The following is a 14,262-nucleotide window of genomic DNA, read 5'->3' on the forward strand; positions in this document are numbered from 1 at the left end:
TTTTTGACTTCTAAACAGGGTGAGATGTTGGAGTTTCTTCTAATTTTGTTGCTGTATGGTTGAAGAATGCTGTCTCTTCTTAATGACTCCTGGGCTTGTTAAGGCCTGCTCCAAGGTTTTGGATGTGGTCACTCCGTGCCTGAGAAGACTGTGTTCACTCCCCGTGATGGGCTCGTCTGCACACCCCCGTGAGCTCGAGCTGGAGAGATAAAATTCTTTCTACCCACATTGAGCCTGTATCCATTGGATTGAGATTTTTAGCCAATTTAATTGATAAAAACATTTATCAAAAATTTGATAAAAGCATTCAAGTTACTCCAAGAATTCTGTTAAACTTTGCTTCACAGATTTTGGGGATATGTGGTTAAATTCATACAAGTCCAGAATTACTCGTCTTGTCATTCTCTAATAGTATACTTCACATTCTAACAAAGTAGCGGGCCTTAAGGTTTAATTTGACAGATATTAATATAGCTATACCTATATTAACTTGCTGATATTCTCCTGGAATATTTTATTCCATCTTACTTATTCTCAGACCCCTTGGTATCATATTTAAGCTGGTTTTTCTTTTCTCTCCATCTAATATGAGGATATCCATCTTTTCACTGATACTCATTGATACAGTTAGTTATTCTGTTTATTGTGATTACTGATACATTTATCTTACCTTTTGCTATGGGCTATGCTTTTTCTTTGCCTCTCTTTCCCCTCCCCTTTCAGATTGAGTCATGTCCCTTCTACTGGTATGCAGGTTGTAAAAACTCTAGTTTTTGGTGGTTACTTTTAGAACTTTAATGTGCATACCTGACCTATTAAAGTGTACAAGTTACTCTTCAACTCCACACTTCTGAGGGTGGGGATATGAGCTGGGGCTGAGAAACTTACTGTTTTTAACTCTAACCATCTACTTTCCTTCCACATATTATTGCTTTTAGGTGTTTGGGGTCCACATTTCCTCGTGCCCTGCTCTCAGCCATTACTGTCGTTGTTTGTACAGTCAGTGCGTGCTTAGTACAGAGTTATCAGTTTTTTGCTCCCCTTTGTTTCTTGTATCTCACGCCATTTCCTTCCTTGAAGTGCATCCGTGAGTGGCTGCTGAAGTACAGGTCCATGAATGGTAAACTCTATTTCTTCTTGTTGGCATGGCAATTTGTCAATTTTGTCTTCCCTCTGAATGATACCTAGCTGATACAGAACTATAGGTTAATATATGTTACTGCTCTTATCATTGAAGATATTATTCCATAGATTTCCGCCCTCTAGAGGTTGCTATGGGAATGTGCTATCCATGTGACTGCTTTTACAGAAGGCCATGTGCCAATTCTGCTACCTTTTAAGATCTTTCTCTTTGCCTTTGGTTTCATCACAGTGTTTCTAAATGTGAGTGTTTTGCGTATTCTGTTCAATGACTCATTTTTCTACTTCAGTCTGAATATTTATATCTGTGCTCAATCCTGAAAACCTCTCAGCCATTCTCTCTTCCACTATTTCCCCTCACCTCTTCTCCATATTCACATTTCTGGAACATTCACATTCACATAGTCCAACATCTATCAGAATTCATATTCTCCCCTTCATTTTCAAAGCCCCTCACTTATATTTTCCACCCCTTTCTCTCTCCATGCTTCAAACGAGGATTTAGTTCATATTTATGTTACAATTCACTAATTCTCTATTCAACTATTTCTAGTAGTGCTGTTTAATCCATCCATTAAGTGTTTATTTTTAGTAACTACAGTTTCATTTTCTGTACTTCTGTTTGGTTCTTTTCCTAGATTTTCCATAATTTTCATGATGCCTTGTTATTTTCTTTACTTAAGTCATGCATTGGATGGGTTTAAGCAATTTCAGCTACAGCCTTTCTCAGAGTGCTCTGTGATCTGCCATTCAGGATCCAGTCTCATTGTTGTGTTTTGGGTGCTGAGTCACAGAGAGTTTTGCCCTTGAGTGTTTTATAGTTTGAGACAGTGAACTCATCTCCAGTATCTTATCTCTGGGAATCTCATGGAATCCCACCAATATTTCTGCCAAGAGCCCTGGAGTATTTATTACTGTCATGGAACAAGTTTTCTATACTTGGGGATGTGGGGGCTGCCAAATCACACTTAGAGCATAACATCACATGTGGTAGAGCCTGAAGTATCAGTTTCTCAGCAACGTTTTTATATAAAACTCCCGTAGAGACGAGCTTACTGTAGAGATGAGCAATTATTTCCTGGTCTGTTTTTGTCACTGAGGATGTTCCTATGCGTGTTCAGAGCACCTGGCTCTGTGTGCAGCCCTAACTGAACTCTCTTGCCCCACAAAGGACCCAAGTCTGCTTTTCTGACCCCAACTGGGCGTGAAATTTCTCTCTAGTCTAGATCGTTCAGCATGAAAGCACCCTCCTTCCAAGAGCTACAGCATCAATTTATGGTCAAGATTTGGGTTTTGAGTTTCCTCTTCATTTCTGGCATCTGGAGATCTCTCTCTCTCTCTCTCTCCTTCCCTCCCCCTCTATTCCCTTACAAGATCAACAATGCCTTGAGAATTCTTTAATATATTATGTCCAAAATCCACACAGCTCTGTAGCTTTGCTGCTCCTGTGTTTTTCCACTACACTGGCAGATGCAGAAGCAGAGAGCGGCCCATCTCAGTTCTGCTGCTCTGGACTTCCTCACAACACTGACGACAGCTGTGTCTCTGCCCTCAGCTCCCACGGGGAACAGGATGCCAAACGTAATTCTACACCCAGGCCCCGTTCCAGTAGACCCCACACCACCGCACTGAATTAAGTCACATCAATAACACCCCAAACTATAACTCAAGACAGGCATGGAACTTAGAGAAATAAACAGCGTGGGTGAGAGTGAGCTCCCCAGGGATGGGGACCTTGGGTTTGCCCATATTCTAGGGTGCAGGAAAATTTTGATCAACTCCAAAATCAGGCATACTTTGTTCTAAAAACGCATCACACCCAGAGGTTCTAGACACAGGATGCACAGCTTGCTGTTCAGAACAGGCCTTGGCCAACCACATCACCGGAAGAGCGGTGCGCAGCAGGGCAGCCCAGGGAGGCCTCCAGCTGCCTTCCTCTGCCAGGATTGTGAGGAACCACGGCTTGCGAGAAAAGGATCCAAACCCTTTACCTGTGTCTCCATACTCTCCAAAGATATTGATGTAGACGTCAGCATCCGTCCCCGCACCTATGACATCGCCAGTGTACACCTTGACTTCGTATTTGTTACCTGCAAAGGACACAGAGGGCCTTAGCCCATAAGGATCCTAAAGAGAAAACAGAGGCCCCAAAGTAGCTACCACACGACTCGCCCTTCTCCCCAGCAACACGTGGGCTGTCATCATTGCTGTCAATAACAGCGAGAAACAAGTCATTCCGAACCGTCTTTGCTAGGCGGCCCTGGAGCAGCCCACATCCTGTCTCCCCTGAACCACTGCACGCCTCTCACTGGGCGCCCTGCAGCTCCTCTGCCTCCTCCATGCCAGTCTTAACACTGCATCACAGTGCAGATGTTCACTGGGGAAACCGAATTCTGCAGAAGAAAACCAAACTTACAGGTAAACTGTCCTGGCCACAACCAAGGAAAGACAAGAGACACCAATAGTGGCCAGCAAATGCATGCTTAGAGATTACTTCTTTTTAAGATTTATTTATTTATTTGAGAGGTAGAGTTATGGACAGTGAGAGAGAGACAGAGAGAAAGGTCTTCCTTCCATTGGTTCACTCCCCCAAATGGCCGCCACGGCTGGTGCTGCGCCGATTTGAAGCCAGGAGCCGTGTACTTCCTCCTGGTCTCCCATGCGGGTGCAGGGAGGGCCCAAACACCTGGGCCATCCTCCACTGCCCTCCCAGGCCACAGCAGAGACCTGGACTGGAAGAGGAGCAACCGGGACTAGAATCTGGCACCCAAGGATTTATTTATTTTAAAGGCAGAGTTAGAGAGAAAGAGAGACAGAGACAAAGAGATTGTCCATCCACTGGCTCACTCCCCAAATGGTCGCAATGCCAAGAACCAGGAGCTTCTTCCACGTCTCCCAGATGGATTCAGGAGCCAAGCACTTGGCCATCTTCCACTGCTTTCCCAGGCACATTAGCATGGAGCTGGATCAGAAGTGGAGTAGCCGGGACTCAAACCAGCACCCATATGGGATGCCAGCGCTACAGGCAGCAGCTTAACTCACTGAGCCACAATGCCGGCCCGCAGATATAACTTCCTTCAAAGCCCTATAACTCTTTCCTGTATCTTTGTTCCATCTGTTGTACAGAAATCAAATTTCTGTAACCCCCAAACACTTCAGCCTCAGCCAAGGCCTTGACAACATGATGAGATTTCACTCATGCTGCCCCACTGCCTGCCCTTTGTGTGGGCACAGAGGCCGGGGCTTGTGTGTGTGCTTGTGGGGAGAAGACTCCTGCAGCTTTCCTTTGGGTACCAACAATTCCAAGGATTGAGACAACTCCGTCTTCTCTTTTCCCTTCCCACTCCACACACAGCCCTGGCAATTGTCTCTGACCAGGTGAGAGCATTGGACGAGAGACAACCATATCTCCTCTTTCCTCAAGGCTCACCTAGGAAGACCCAAACCCTCCAAGGCCGTCCCTGACGAAGGCTCCAGCTGGAACGCCCCTCTCAGATCACCACCTGCTCCAGCATCAGGCCCTTGAGAGCGTGGCTGGAACCAGAAGCTTCTGAAGAGGCCAGACCCAGGGAAGCCCCAGGGTAGTGGCTTGAAACTTGGGCCACACTCAGTTATGTGAGGCACCAGCCCCATCACCAGGTTCTTTCCTAGAGCTTCTGAGTCACGTGGTTTGTAAGGGCCAGGGAGGCCTTGGCCATGGCAGCTCATTCTTTGCTCTTGTCATCTCTCCAAGCAGGGAGCCCGGTTCTTCCCTCCACGGCTGGCAGGCCCTCTGAAGACATGCATGTTGGTTCACAAACTGCCCCTGCCCCAGAACAGAGCTCACTCCACACAGGCTGGTGAAAGGCCCAGGGCCCCTTGGCTGGTGAGGCCACTGGGGCGGGGCGGGGCTAGGGTTAGGGCCGGGGGAGGCTTTGAAGGCCACTGCTGAGCATCAGTGACTCAGAAGGGGGCATGGGACTCTAGGGGACTTGGACACAGCAGAGCAGGGGAAAGGATGAGGCCGTCTGGAAGCATTTGTGGAAGAAATAGCCAACATTCTGAATCATTCTCAAGGACAGAATTAGAATTGGTGGGCTGAATTACAGAGGGAGATTTCAACACACATACACACACACACACACACACACCCCTCTGGTAGCCAGGGCTACCCAACCAAGGAATGGGATGCCCTTCGGGGCCATGTTTTCCATCCCAGAGATACCTGGGCAGCTACCTCGTGCCATGCACATGGGTGGAGAGCTATCAGGGACATTGTAGAGAAAATGGCATAGGTGAGAGCACGGGGGCGTTCGGTTCTTTCGTAAATCTGCGATTCTGTGGCATTTGACCCAAAAAGACAGACCCTCAGCCTGAGCTGTGAAGTCCAGAGGCAAAAGCAGCATCTTGGAAGGTAGGGGAGGGACCCTGAGCCAGCACAAATGACTCCTGGGAAACAAGAGCCCAAGTAGGGCTGCCAGGGCACCCAGCATCCACATCCTGGGAGAGTGCAGAGTGGCAGTGTGGCAAGCAAAATGAGACAACTAGGGATCCAGGCTAAGGGCGAGGGACCCCGAGACTGGAGCTGGAGTGGGGAGCAGCTTCCAGGCCATTCCCACCAAGGCAGACAAGGGATGCAACCCTAGGGCTCAGGAAGTGGACGGCATGCAAGGGGAACCACTCCCCTGACTTCTGTGGACTTTGTTCGGCACGGTGGGGCTCTGGGTCGCCATACGTTTGGCTGGGTACAAAGCAGGATCCCTGTGACTTAAGTGACCACGCAGCACGCTAGGGAGGGGACGAGAGCTGCGGCAGGGACACCTGACAAAACCAGTCCACAAAGGCCCTGTCCGTGGACACAGAGGTTTCCCATGTCACTTTCCTCCCTCCTTTTTCCACATTCCCCAAGCTATCTCACTTGCCATTTTCTGCAACAAGGCCCAGGGCCCAGGGCCAGCCCTGACTTGTGATTGGTGCATGTATTGGTGCAAGAGCACGGACGGATCAAGCAGGGCTTTGTACCCTCACTGCAGGCAAAGTGTCAGCACCTTGCACTAAGCCTGCCTCCCACATGCCCACCGGACAGCCCTCCAATTTCCTGTGAATTTCACTGAGCACAAACTTGCAGCTTGAGACCCATGGGGGCTTTGTATGTTGAAGGCACAGCTTAGGTCTGGTGAGTGGTAGAAGGGCCCACTGATGGAGCAGGGCTGCCACCCTGGCAACAGAGGGAAAGGAGAAAGCCCTGAAAATCCCAGGGACACAGGGAGAGAGATGAGGAGCAAGAATGGAAAGAGGGGTCCCAGGCTGGGACAAGGGCCACCTGTCAGCTATGAAAATGACATCTTTAAGACAAGCGATGCAAAACAACCATGCGGCACTTGCAGATCACAAACCACAAACACGTGCAGCCTTGGAGGCCTGCAGGCCCACACCGGCGTGTGACACTGGCAGGAGAGGTGGTAATGACATTCTCATAGACAAGGAAATGAGGCGCAGAGGGCAGGGTGGCTTCCCAAGCCGCTGCTCAAGGCAAGAGCGGCTCAAAGCCAGGTCCCTTGTCTTCAACACTAGGGCTCTCCCCAGGATTCCCATGGGCTCCCCCTGCCCGAAGCCAGGATCAGCAGAGGTTTTCTGTAAAGCACCAGCCAGAAACTACGTGAGGTCCTGCAGGTCACTTGGTCTCTGCTGTCACAACACAGAAGCAACTACAGACAGCACCAGGGTCACACACGGCGGGAGGGGGTGTGTTCCAGTAAAGCTTTATTTATGGACCCTGAATTTGGTACAACTTTTATATGTCATGGGCTATTACCCTCTTGACTTCTTATTTACCATTTAAAAGATGTAAAAACCACTCTTAGCTCAGGCTCAACACAAAAGCAGGTGGCAGGCAGGGTCCAGCCCACACCACCCCACCCCCGGCCCTCGTCTCGTGCTCTCTGGCTCTGTTCTGTGTTTGGGCCAGGACTGCGAGCAGCTGGGCTCTCTGTGGCCTGGAAGCTGGGGAGCTGCTGGCCGCAAGCTCACACCAGCACACCCGAGCTATGAGCTAAGCTGTCCTGTGCCCAGTGTGGACAGGAAGGGCCAGCTGTCCCTGTCCCCTCACCGCTGTGTGACCAGACTGAGCCTGGGAGTCTAACAGGGAAGGAGGCCTGCACCAGGGCTTCCCAAAGGTGCAAACAGGATGGCAGCAGCAGCTCTGCCACCTGGGGCTCTGTGCCTTTAGCTCATAGCCTGGCTGAGAGCGAGCAAGGAGCGAACATGGAGAGAGATGAAGGTCAAGTTCGAGGAGGACAAGCAAAGACTTCACTCCTTTTCTGAACAAGCCTGGAAGACCCGGGGCTTACTGGTGGCTTACAGGGATTGCCAGTGCCAGCTCCAGAGCCGGCCTATGGGTCAACCACTTGGCATCTTACCTGTTATAAAGTTCTCCCTAGAATTGCTTTCTCTCCGGCCCTGTAGCTACCTGTCAGGACCTTCGTGCAAGTTAGACTAAAAGGATCCCTTCCTCCAGACATTTCACTGCCATCTGTTGGAGAGGCGACATAATAAATACACAGACCTATGGCCTCTCTGATGTGAAAAGTGTCTCCTTACACAGTTGGGCTCGCACAGTGCCCAACCCGCACATCTGAGCCCAGCAACCCTACCTTTCAGGCGGTAGCCTCTTTCCTCTAAAGATCAGTGCGAGTTCAGAAAGGTCAAACTACTTTGAGCATTGATCTGAACAATCATACAGTGAGAAATGTAGACCAGGGGTTAAACTGATCCCTTCCAAAGCCAAAAGGCACAGAGCTGGAATCCTGTGTCGGTGACATGAGCCGCAGCCTATAAGGAAGGTGGCCTGTCCCCAGGCCACCGCAGCGGGTCGTCTGCGCCCACCTCGCCCTGCACGGAACACACGCCAAGCCTTAGCCCGCTTTTCCTCAGCAGGCCCCACAGCAGAGGCACAAGGCTGCTCTCCTTTCTTAACAGGAAATCTGTCCCCTGCAGGCCAGCCGGAAGCTGCCTGCGTGGGCTTGCAGAAGAGGCAGGCACTGGCAGGCCCGAGCTGCCTGCCTGCGCCTGGTGCGCCAGCCGCCCCCGCAGCCTCCCCTGCGCTGTGTCTGGAACAGGCAGCACACAGCAGCGACAGAACACGTCTCCAGGGAGCTGCCTTGGGCCGTGGGGGAGGCAGAGCACGAGGGGGCCGGGCCCCCGGGTCCTGGTGCCCCGCGCACAGCTCAGCCTGGCTGAGCTGCTCACTGTGTTCCCGATGCCAGAAGTCAAGTCTACGCCCCCTAACTGCACCCCGGAAGGGGCCGCCCCACACCCAACAGATGCGAGCTTCCAGGAGGCTTTTTTAGCAAGCGGAGACTCGTGAATGAACCAAGGACAGTTTCTTTCCTTTGCCTCTCGCCCGGCCGCGATCCTGTTGAAAGGGAAGGCGGCCATAGGCACCTGGGCAGGTGAAGGGTGGCCAGTGGGTGGGAAGACGACTGGGCCTGGCTTCAAGTAAATCCGCAGTGGCTCACACCCTGCCGCCCCTCACTTCCGCTTGCCGAGAGCCAAGATACTGGAAGTGAGAAGTCACAGGCGCTGCGTAGGTGGAAAGGAAAATGGAGAGAGAGAGAGAGAGAGAGAGAGAGAGAGAGAGAGAGAGACTCGCCGGGGCTGCCCTGGGGGTGGGGGGCCCGAGAGAATGTTCTCTGCCTGCCAGCGAAGGCCCCTCACCACCCAGCCTGTGCAGGTGTGCAGACGAGGGCGGGGGGCACAGAACCCCAGGATGGGCAGATGGGCAGTGCCACATGCCAGGAGCCGGGTCATGGCCACTGACCGACCAGTTCTCCCCAAGACCCGGGGCTGGAGATCTCCCTCCCCTCGCCCTCCCCAAAGGGTTTCCTCTTCTTCCATCAGCCCAGAGGCCCCTCATCTCTCACCTGGTCTCTTGTCGTCACCCCTCCTCGCTGTCCCACTCTCACCTCCAGTGTGTCCCACCGCCCTCCAGGCACCTCCTTGCTTGGGCTCTCCCGAGCTTCCCCTGGCCGCCAATCCTGGGGCTCCCTGCCCTTGTGGACACATGCACTTGTCAAGGCGATCAGCTTCCTGTGGACCTACTACGTGCTGATCACAACCATCACCTCATTTAACCCTCACAATAACGGACCCTTTGTACTGACAAGGCAAAGGAAGCAGAAGGTTAAGAAACTGGACCAAGTTCACCCAGTGAGGAAGGGTGAGGCCCGTGGGAGCAGGCCCACATCTGTATCCACATCAACATCGGAACGTCTGGGTTCCAGTCCTAGCTCCAGCTCCTGACTCCAGCTTCCTGCTAATACAAGGTGGCAGCGACGGCTCCTGCCATTGTGGCTTCAGTTCCTGCCAGATCAAAGATCCAGATTGCATCTCTTGCTCCTGGTCAGTGTGAACATTTGGGGGTGTGCACCAGCTCACCCTCACTTGCTCGCTCGCTCGCTCTCTTCCTCCCTCTCCCTTCAAATAATAGCTGTGTAAAAACAGAGAGCAAAGAAAGATTGAGGCCTAGATCTGGACTCATGGGATCTGAATAGGAAGGCTCTCTCTTACCTGTGATTGCACCCACCCTGCCAGCTTTAGCCTACCTCCCAGGTTCTCTCAGAAGTACCCCACCTCCCAGCCCACCAGGCCACAGCTGAGGGCTCCCGAGTCTATACTTCGGCACTTACTGTGCTCAAAGACAGGCGAAGAATTGACCTCAGCCAGGCTTGGTTATGCAACCACGTTGAAATCACTGAGTCATTAATAGTTGCTCATGAGCAGCAATAAGAAAAGACACTCCACCCCCTTCAGCACCCTCAAATAAACACACAGCTATTCTGCTTGCCTGGGAGCTGTGCATGTGAGCCCGACGCCAGCAGGTGTGGAAGCAGAGAACAGAGCTCACAGCCTTCCACTCCTCGGAGCTCTTCTTCCTCTCTGCTCTCACCAGCTCACGGCCACGCCCTGCAGAGCTCTTCCTGTGCCCCTGGCCTTTCTCCCACTGCTGCTCTACACGAGACCCTTCCCGGCCACCACACGCCCCAGTAGCCTTGGCTCCATTTCTTCTCTTTCCAACGCTCCACTGTTTGTCTCCCCAGGGCCAGCACTGTCGAGCAGCAGGTTAAACACTGCTTGCGACATGGTTTCCCATGTTGGAAGTGCAAGAGTCCTGGCTGTTCCACTTCTAATCCAACTCCCTGCAAATGTGCCCGGGAAAGCAGCAACAGGTGGCCCACGTGCTCAGGTCCCTGCACCCACGTGGGCGACCAAGATGGAGCTCCAGGCTCCTGCCTTTGGCCTGAACCAGCCCCAGTCACTGAGGCCATTTGGGGAGTGAATCAGCAGAGAAAAGATCTGTCTATCTGCCTTTCAAACAAATAAATAAGTCTTTTAAAATGAAAAGTTGATTTTCCCATAACAACATCGGCAAACCATTCCTGCCCGTGTGGCACGGGAGGAGCCTGAGCTCACACGGGCCTCCTGGAGGGCAGGCAGGTGGTGGACGTCTTCATGCCAGCAGCAGACTCCGCACACAGCAAGGAGTTTATACTAAGGAAGCAATTATGTGCATTGATTCCCTAGAAGGGTGTCTATCATAGCATTGTTCATAGCAACTGAATATTTTTGTGAAATACTTTTTAAAGATTTATTCATAACAACAAAATATTGAGGACAACCTAAACGTATCCAAAACAGGGGACCACCTGGGGGAAGTTTGTTCTCCTACTCATGGAATACCATGCAACCAATTAAACTCCCTGCTGGAGGATCATCTGATACTCTAAGATACGCTCCATGAGAAAACATAATTACTAAATTAAGTATAATTCAGTATCATACCATCTTAATCAATATGGTGTTCAATACATTCATGCACACACGCACACACACACACACACCCTAGGAAGAACATTCGCCAAAACGTTAACAGAGTTCTCTAAGGCAATGCTCACAGCGACTAATCCAATCCTCACATTAGCTCCTGGCTCTGCGCATACATACAGCCACCACTTTCCCAGGCTGTGCCTCAGTTTCTCTCACCTGTAAAATGGGAATTGCTTTGAAAATTAAATGGATATACAGATATGAAACATAATAATAGATAGAGAGATAAGCAGTTTGTTGAAAATAATGCCTGATGCTGGATGCATGCCAAATCAAAACTGCCTATTATCTTTGGGTGGTAGGACAACAGAAGTTTTCTTCTTCTTGTGCCTATCCGTACCTTTTTTTTCTTTTTAACAGTGGCCATGCTTTCTTCCCTGTGACTGAGGACTGAAGATCAAAATCACTGAAAGCCAGCGCTTAGGTCAGATCACATCTCTGTGGCTCTGGCGACACCGCTGAGAACCCTGCCAATCCATTACACCCTAAAGCTGGCCCTGGCACCAACCACGCCTGAGCTGGTCAGAGCGGCTCTAAGGCTGGGGGAGGGCGGAGGACTGTGTGGAGGAAGAGAGGGAACGGACACCCGGGCCCCCAGAAGACACCTGGCCCCAGGCCGGCAAGCAGGAACCCTCTGAGTCTCACTGGGCTCCCCGTGGTCACACGTGGAACTCGGGATAAGGCTCCAGTGGGAATCACTGGTGCTGCACAGGGCTCTCAGCCGGATCAGGGTCAAGGTAGTGACTGACTGACAAGTTCAGATTTTCATACACAGAAAACGAGGGACTAGGAAAGTGCTATGTCTACAAAACAAAACAAAAAACAAACAAACAAAAAGACCTAGAGGTTATTTACACACCAATTCAAACATCAAAATAACCAAGTTAGGAACAAAGGCTCTGTGCCTTCTCTCAAGGGCCGGGCTGTTGGTTGGAAGAAGAATGTGACTGGTGGGGGTGCCAGGAGGTGTCAGTTGCTGGGCTGGTTCCCAGCTGCGTGAACAAGACCCTGCGCCATCAGAGCCCAACATTTCCCAAGGGCCCTCATTCTCTTTGAAAGCCTAGAAATTTCCTTCTCACCCAAAAAGTCTCCGTTTGAGCACCACCTCCTCTATGAAGCCCTCCTAGTCTCCCCTTCCTCTGCACTCCCGCTGGCCTGGGCCACCCCCCACTTAGAACTTTCCATGTGGTTGCACTGTGATTACGCACTGCCCTGACTGTCCCCACTCCAGCCTCTAAGCTTCCAGAAGAGCCTGAAGTATTCACCCTGCGCTTGGGCTCTGGTACCTAGAAGCCCCTCCCTCCACCCCATACAGCCGCCAAATCAGACAGCGTGGGCCTAACAGCAGGAAAGACCTCAGAGGCACAAGCCAGCGTCACCAGCCCAGAGCCCTGGCTCTGCCCCTGCCCCGTGGTCACACTGCGTGACCACAAACAGGGGGCTTCACTTCCGGGGCCCCCCTTTTCTCCTCTCTGGAGTGGAAGAGAAGAACTAAAGTCCCTTTTGGTCTGAAAGTCTCTGATGTGCTTCGCTGGGGCGTCCTTCGGAGCGGTTCCCACTCTTTCCGGAGAAGACTGCGTGCGCGGCGCGTGGGAGCGGAACGTGGGCGGGAAGCTGTCGTGAAGTTCAGAGGAGGAGAAAACGCTGCGGGGCTGGCCCAGCCCTCCCCACCCTGAGGTCCCCGACCCTGCTCCCATCTATCCACGGGCCTGGCACTGCCCCCACAGCAACCAGAGCAACGACCACTCCCAAGCGGCACCCGCAGCCTGGAGAGCTTCAAGAGCCCTGGCTAACGTGCGGCAGGGGAAAGGGGGTTGGGAAGCCAAGGGCTTCCCGAAGGCTTCATGTGCAGTCAAGGTCAGGGGCCTATCCCCAGTTGCTGACATGAGCCTGGGCAGGACTGTGTAGTGCATCTGCCCACCGTCTCCAACTATCTCCAAGATGCAAGAATCTCAGAATCAGAACAAGCCTGGGGGGAAAGGGGGAGAAGGCAGGAAAAACCTCAGGAGCTGACCCACAGGAACCCGCACCTGATTCCCCATCGTTCACTGAGCCCCTTCGTGATCCCTGCTGCTGCACTAAGTCCTTAGTGCTCACTGCCCCAATTTACCTCGGGAGGTGGGAAGGGGATTCCCATCGTATGGATGAGGAAATAGAGGCCCAGAGCTTATGCGATCTGCTTATGCTGGCGTGGCTGGCAGAGTGGCAGAGCTGGTGACCTCACAGAGAATGTGGTGGGGAGGGCACAGTGCAAAAGATGGGAAGAACAGGAGGATGGAGGGGGTGCCCTCCGCGTAAGGGAGGTACCAATGTTAGGTAGGAAGTCAGTTATGAGCTTATGTGTGTGTGACAGGCCTGAAGAGAAGACATCTATATGCATCTGCATCTCAAAGTCATCCTAACAATGTTTCAAGGGAAGCCCAGATTTCGCATCCTGCCTGCCCTGCCCCCTTCTACCTGATAACCTGCCAGGTGGAGGCCCTCACCCCTCCTGCTTCCTGCCTGATAAATCTTCCACAATCTCCCAGGTGCAGCCTAGTATCTGCATCTCAAACACCCTGCTCCCTTCCTCCCGTCTGATAACATTTGCATCCATAAAGTCCTTTGTTTCAGACCTTCTAGAGAAGTTTTCTATTTACATCCCAAAAGCCCTTTGTTCCAAGAGGAGCAGAGGTGGGGAAGCAAGACCCATCTCCTTAAAAACCCCCAGCCTCAACTGGACGGCGCGCTCAGCTCTCTGCATCTTTGCTGAGCTGCCCGCCTGGCCTGGCCTGGCATACTCTCCACTCACCCATGCAGCCCCGCTCTCCCCCAGTCTGAGGGACTGGGCACTCTCTCTCAGGTCCTGTCTGGAGAGGTGCCCATCCGTCCTTACAGATGTTCCTTCCTAATAAACCTTGCTATTTTACCTCCCACTACTCTCTGTCTCACGCCTGAATTCTTTCTTGCGCGAAGACAAGAACCCTGCAATTTCTCCGGTAACACCAACACCAGTCTCCTTTTCCCTGGCAGATGTGGGCCAGCCCAGACTCTCCCTTCTCAGTGATCCAAAAGGACCCTCGAGGCCTCCCAGTCCAGCTCTGCCACAGAGGAAGAAACCCAGGATGAAGAGGAACTGAGATCTGCCCCAGGTCTCATTGCTCTTGGCTGGCAAAGCCAGGACCTGAGCTCAGGTTGCACAGGCCCGTGTGCTTTCTATGCCGACAGCTGTACTTTTTAATGAGTGATTTATTTACTCGATGGTAGCCTCCAGGCCAC

The 14,262-nt window shown here is 51.9% G+C and overlaps 1 protein-coding gene across 3 annotated transcripts in view; it reads right to left on the reverse strand.

The window, feature by feature from the left end:
• Nucleotides 1–14,262, reverse strand: part of LOXHD1 (lipoxygenase homology PLAT domains 1) — a 172,735-nt gene that overhangs the window by 133,678 nt on the left and 24,795 nt on the right. For all 3 annotated transcript variants that reach the window (XM_062200274.1, XM_062200273.1, XM_062200272.1), the window contains exon 5: nucleotides 3,132–3,230. In XM_062200274.1, coding sequence (XP_062056258.1) covers nucleotides 3,132–3,230 — 99 coding nt within the window. The remainder of the gene's footprint in view (nucleotides 1–3,131; nucleotides 3,231–14,262) is intronic.

Source organism: Lepus europaeus, chromosome 9 (assembly GCF_033115175.1).
Source record: "Lepus europaeus isolate LE1 chromosome 9, mLepTim1.pri, whole genome shotgun sequence".
NCBI lineage: Eukaryota > Metazoa > Chordata > Mammalia > Lagomorpha > Leporidae > Lepus > Lepus europaeus.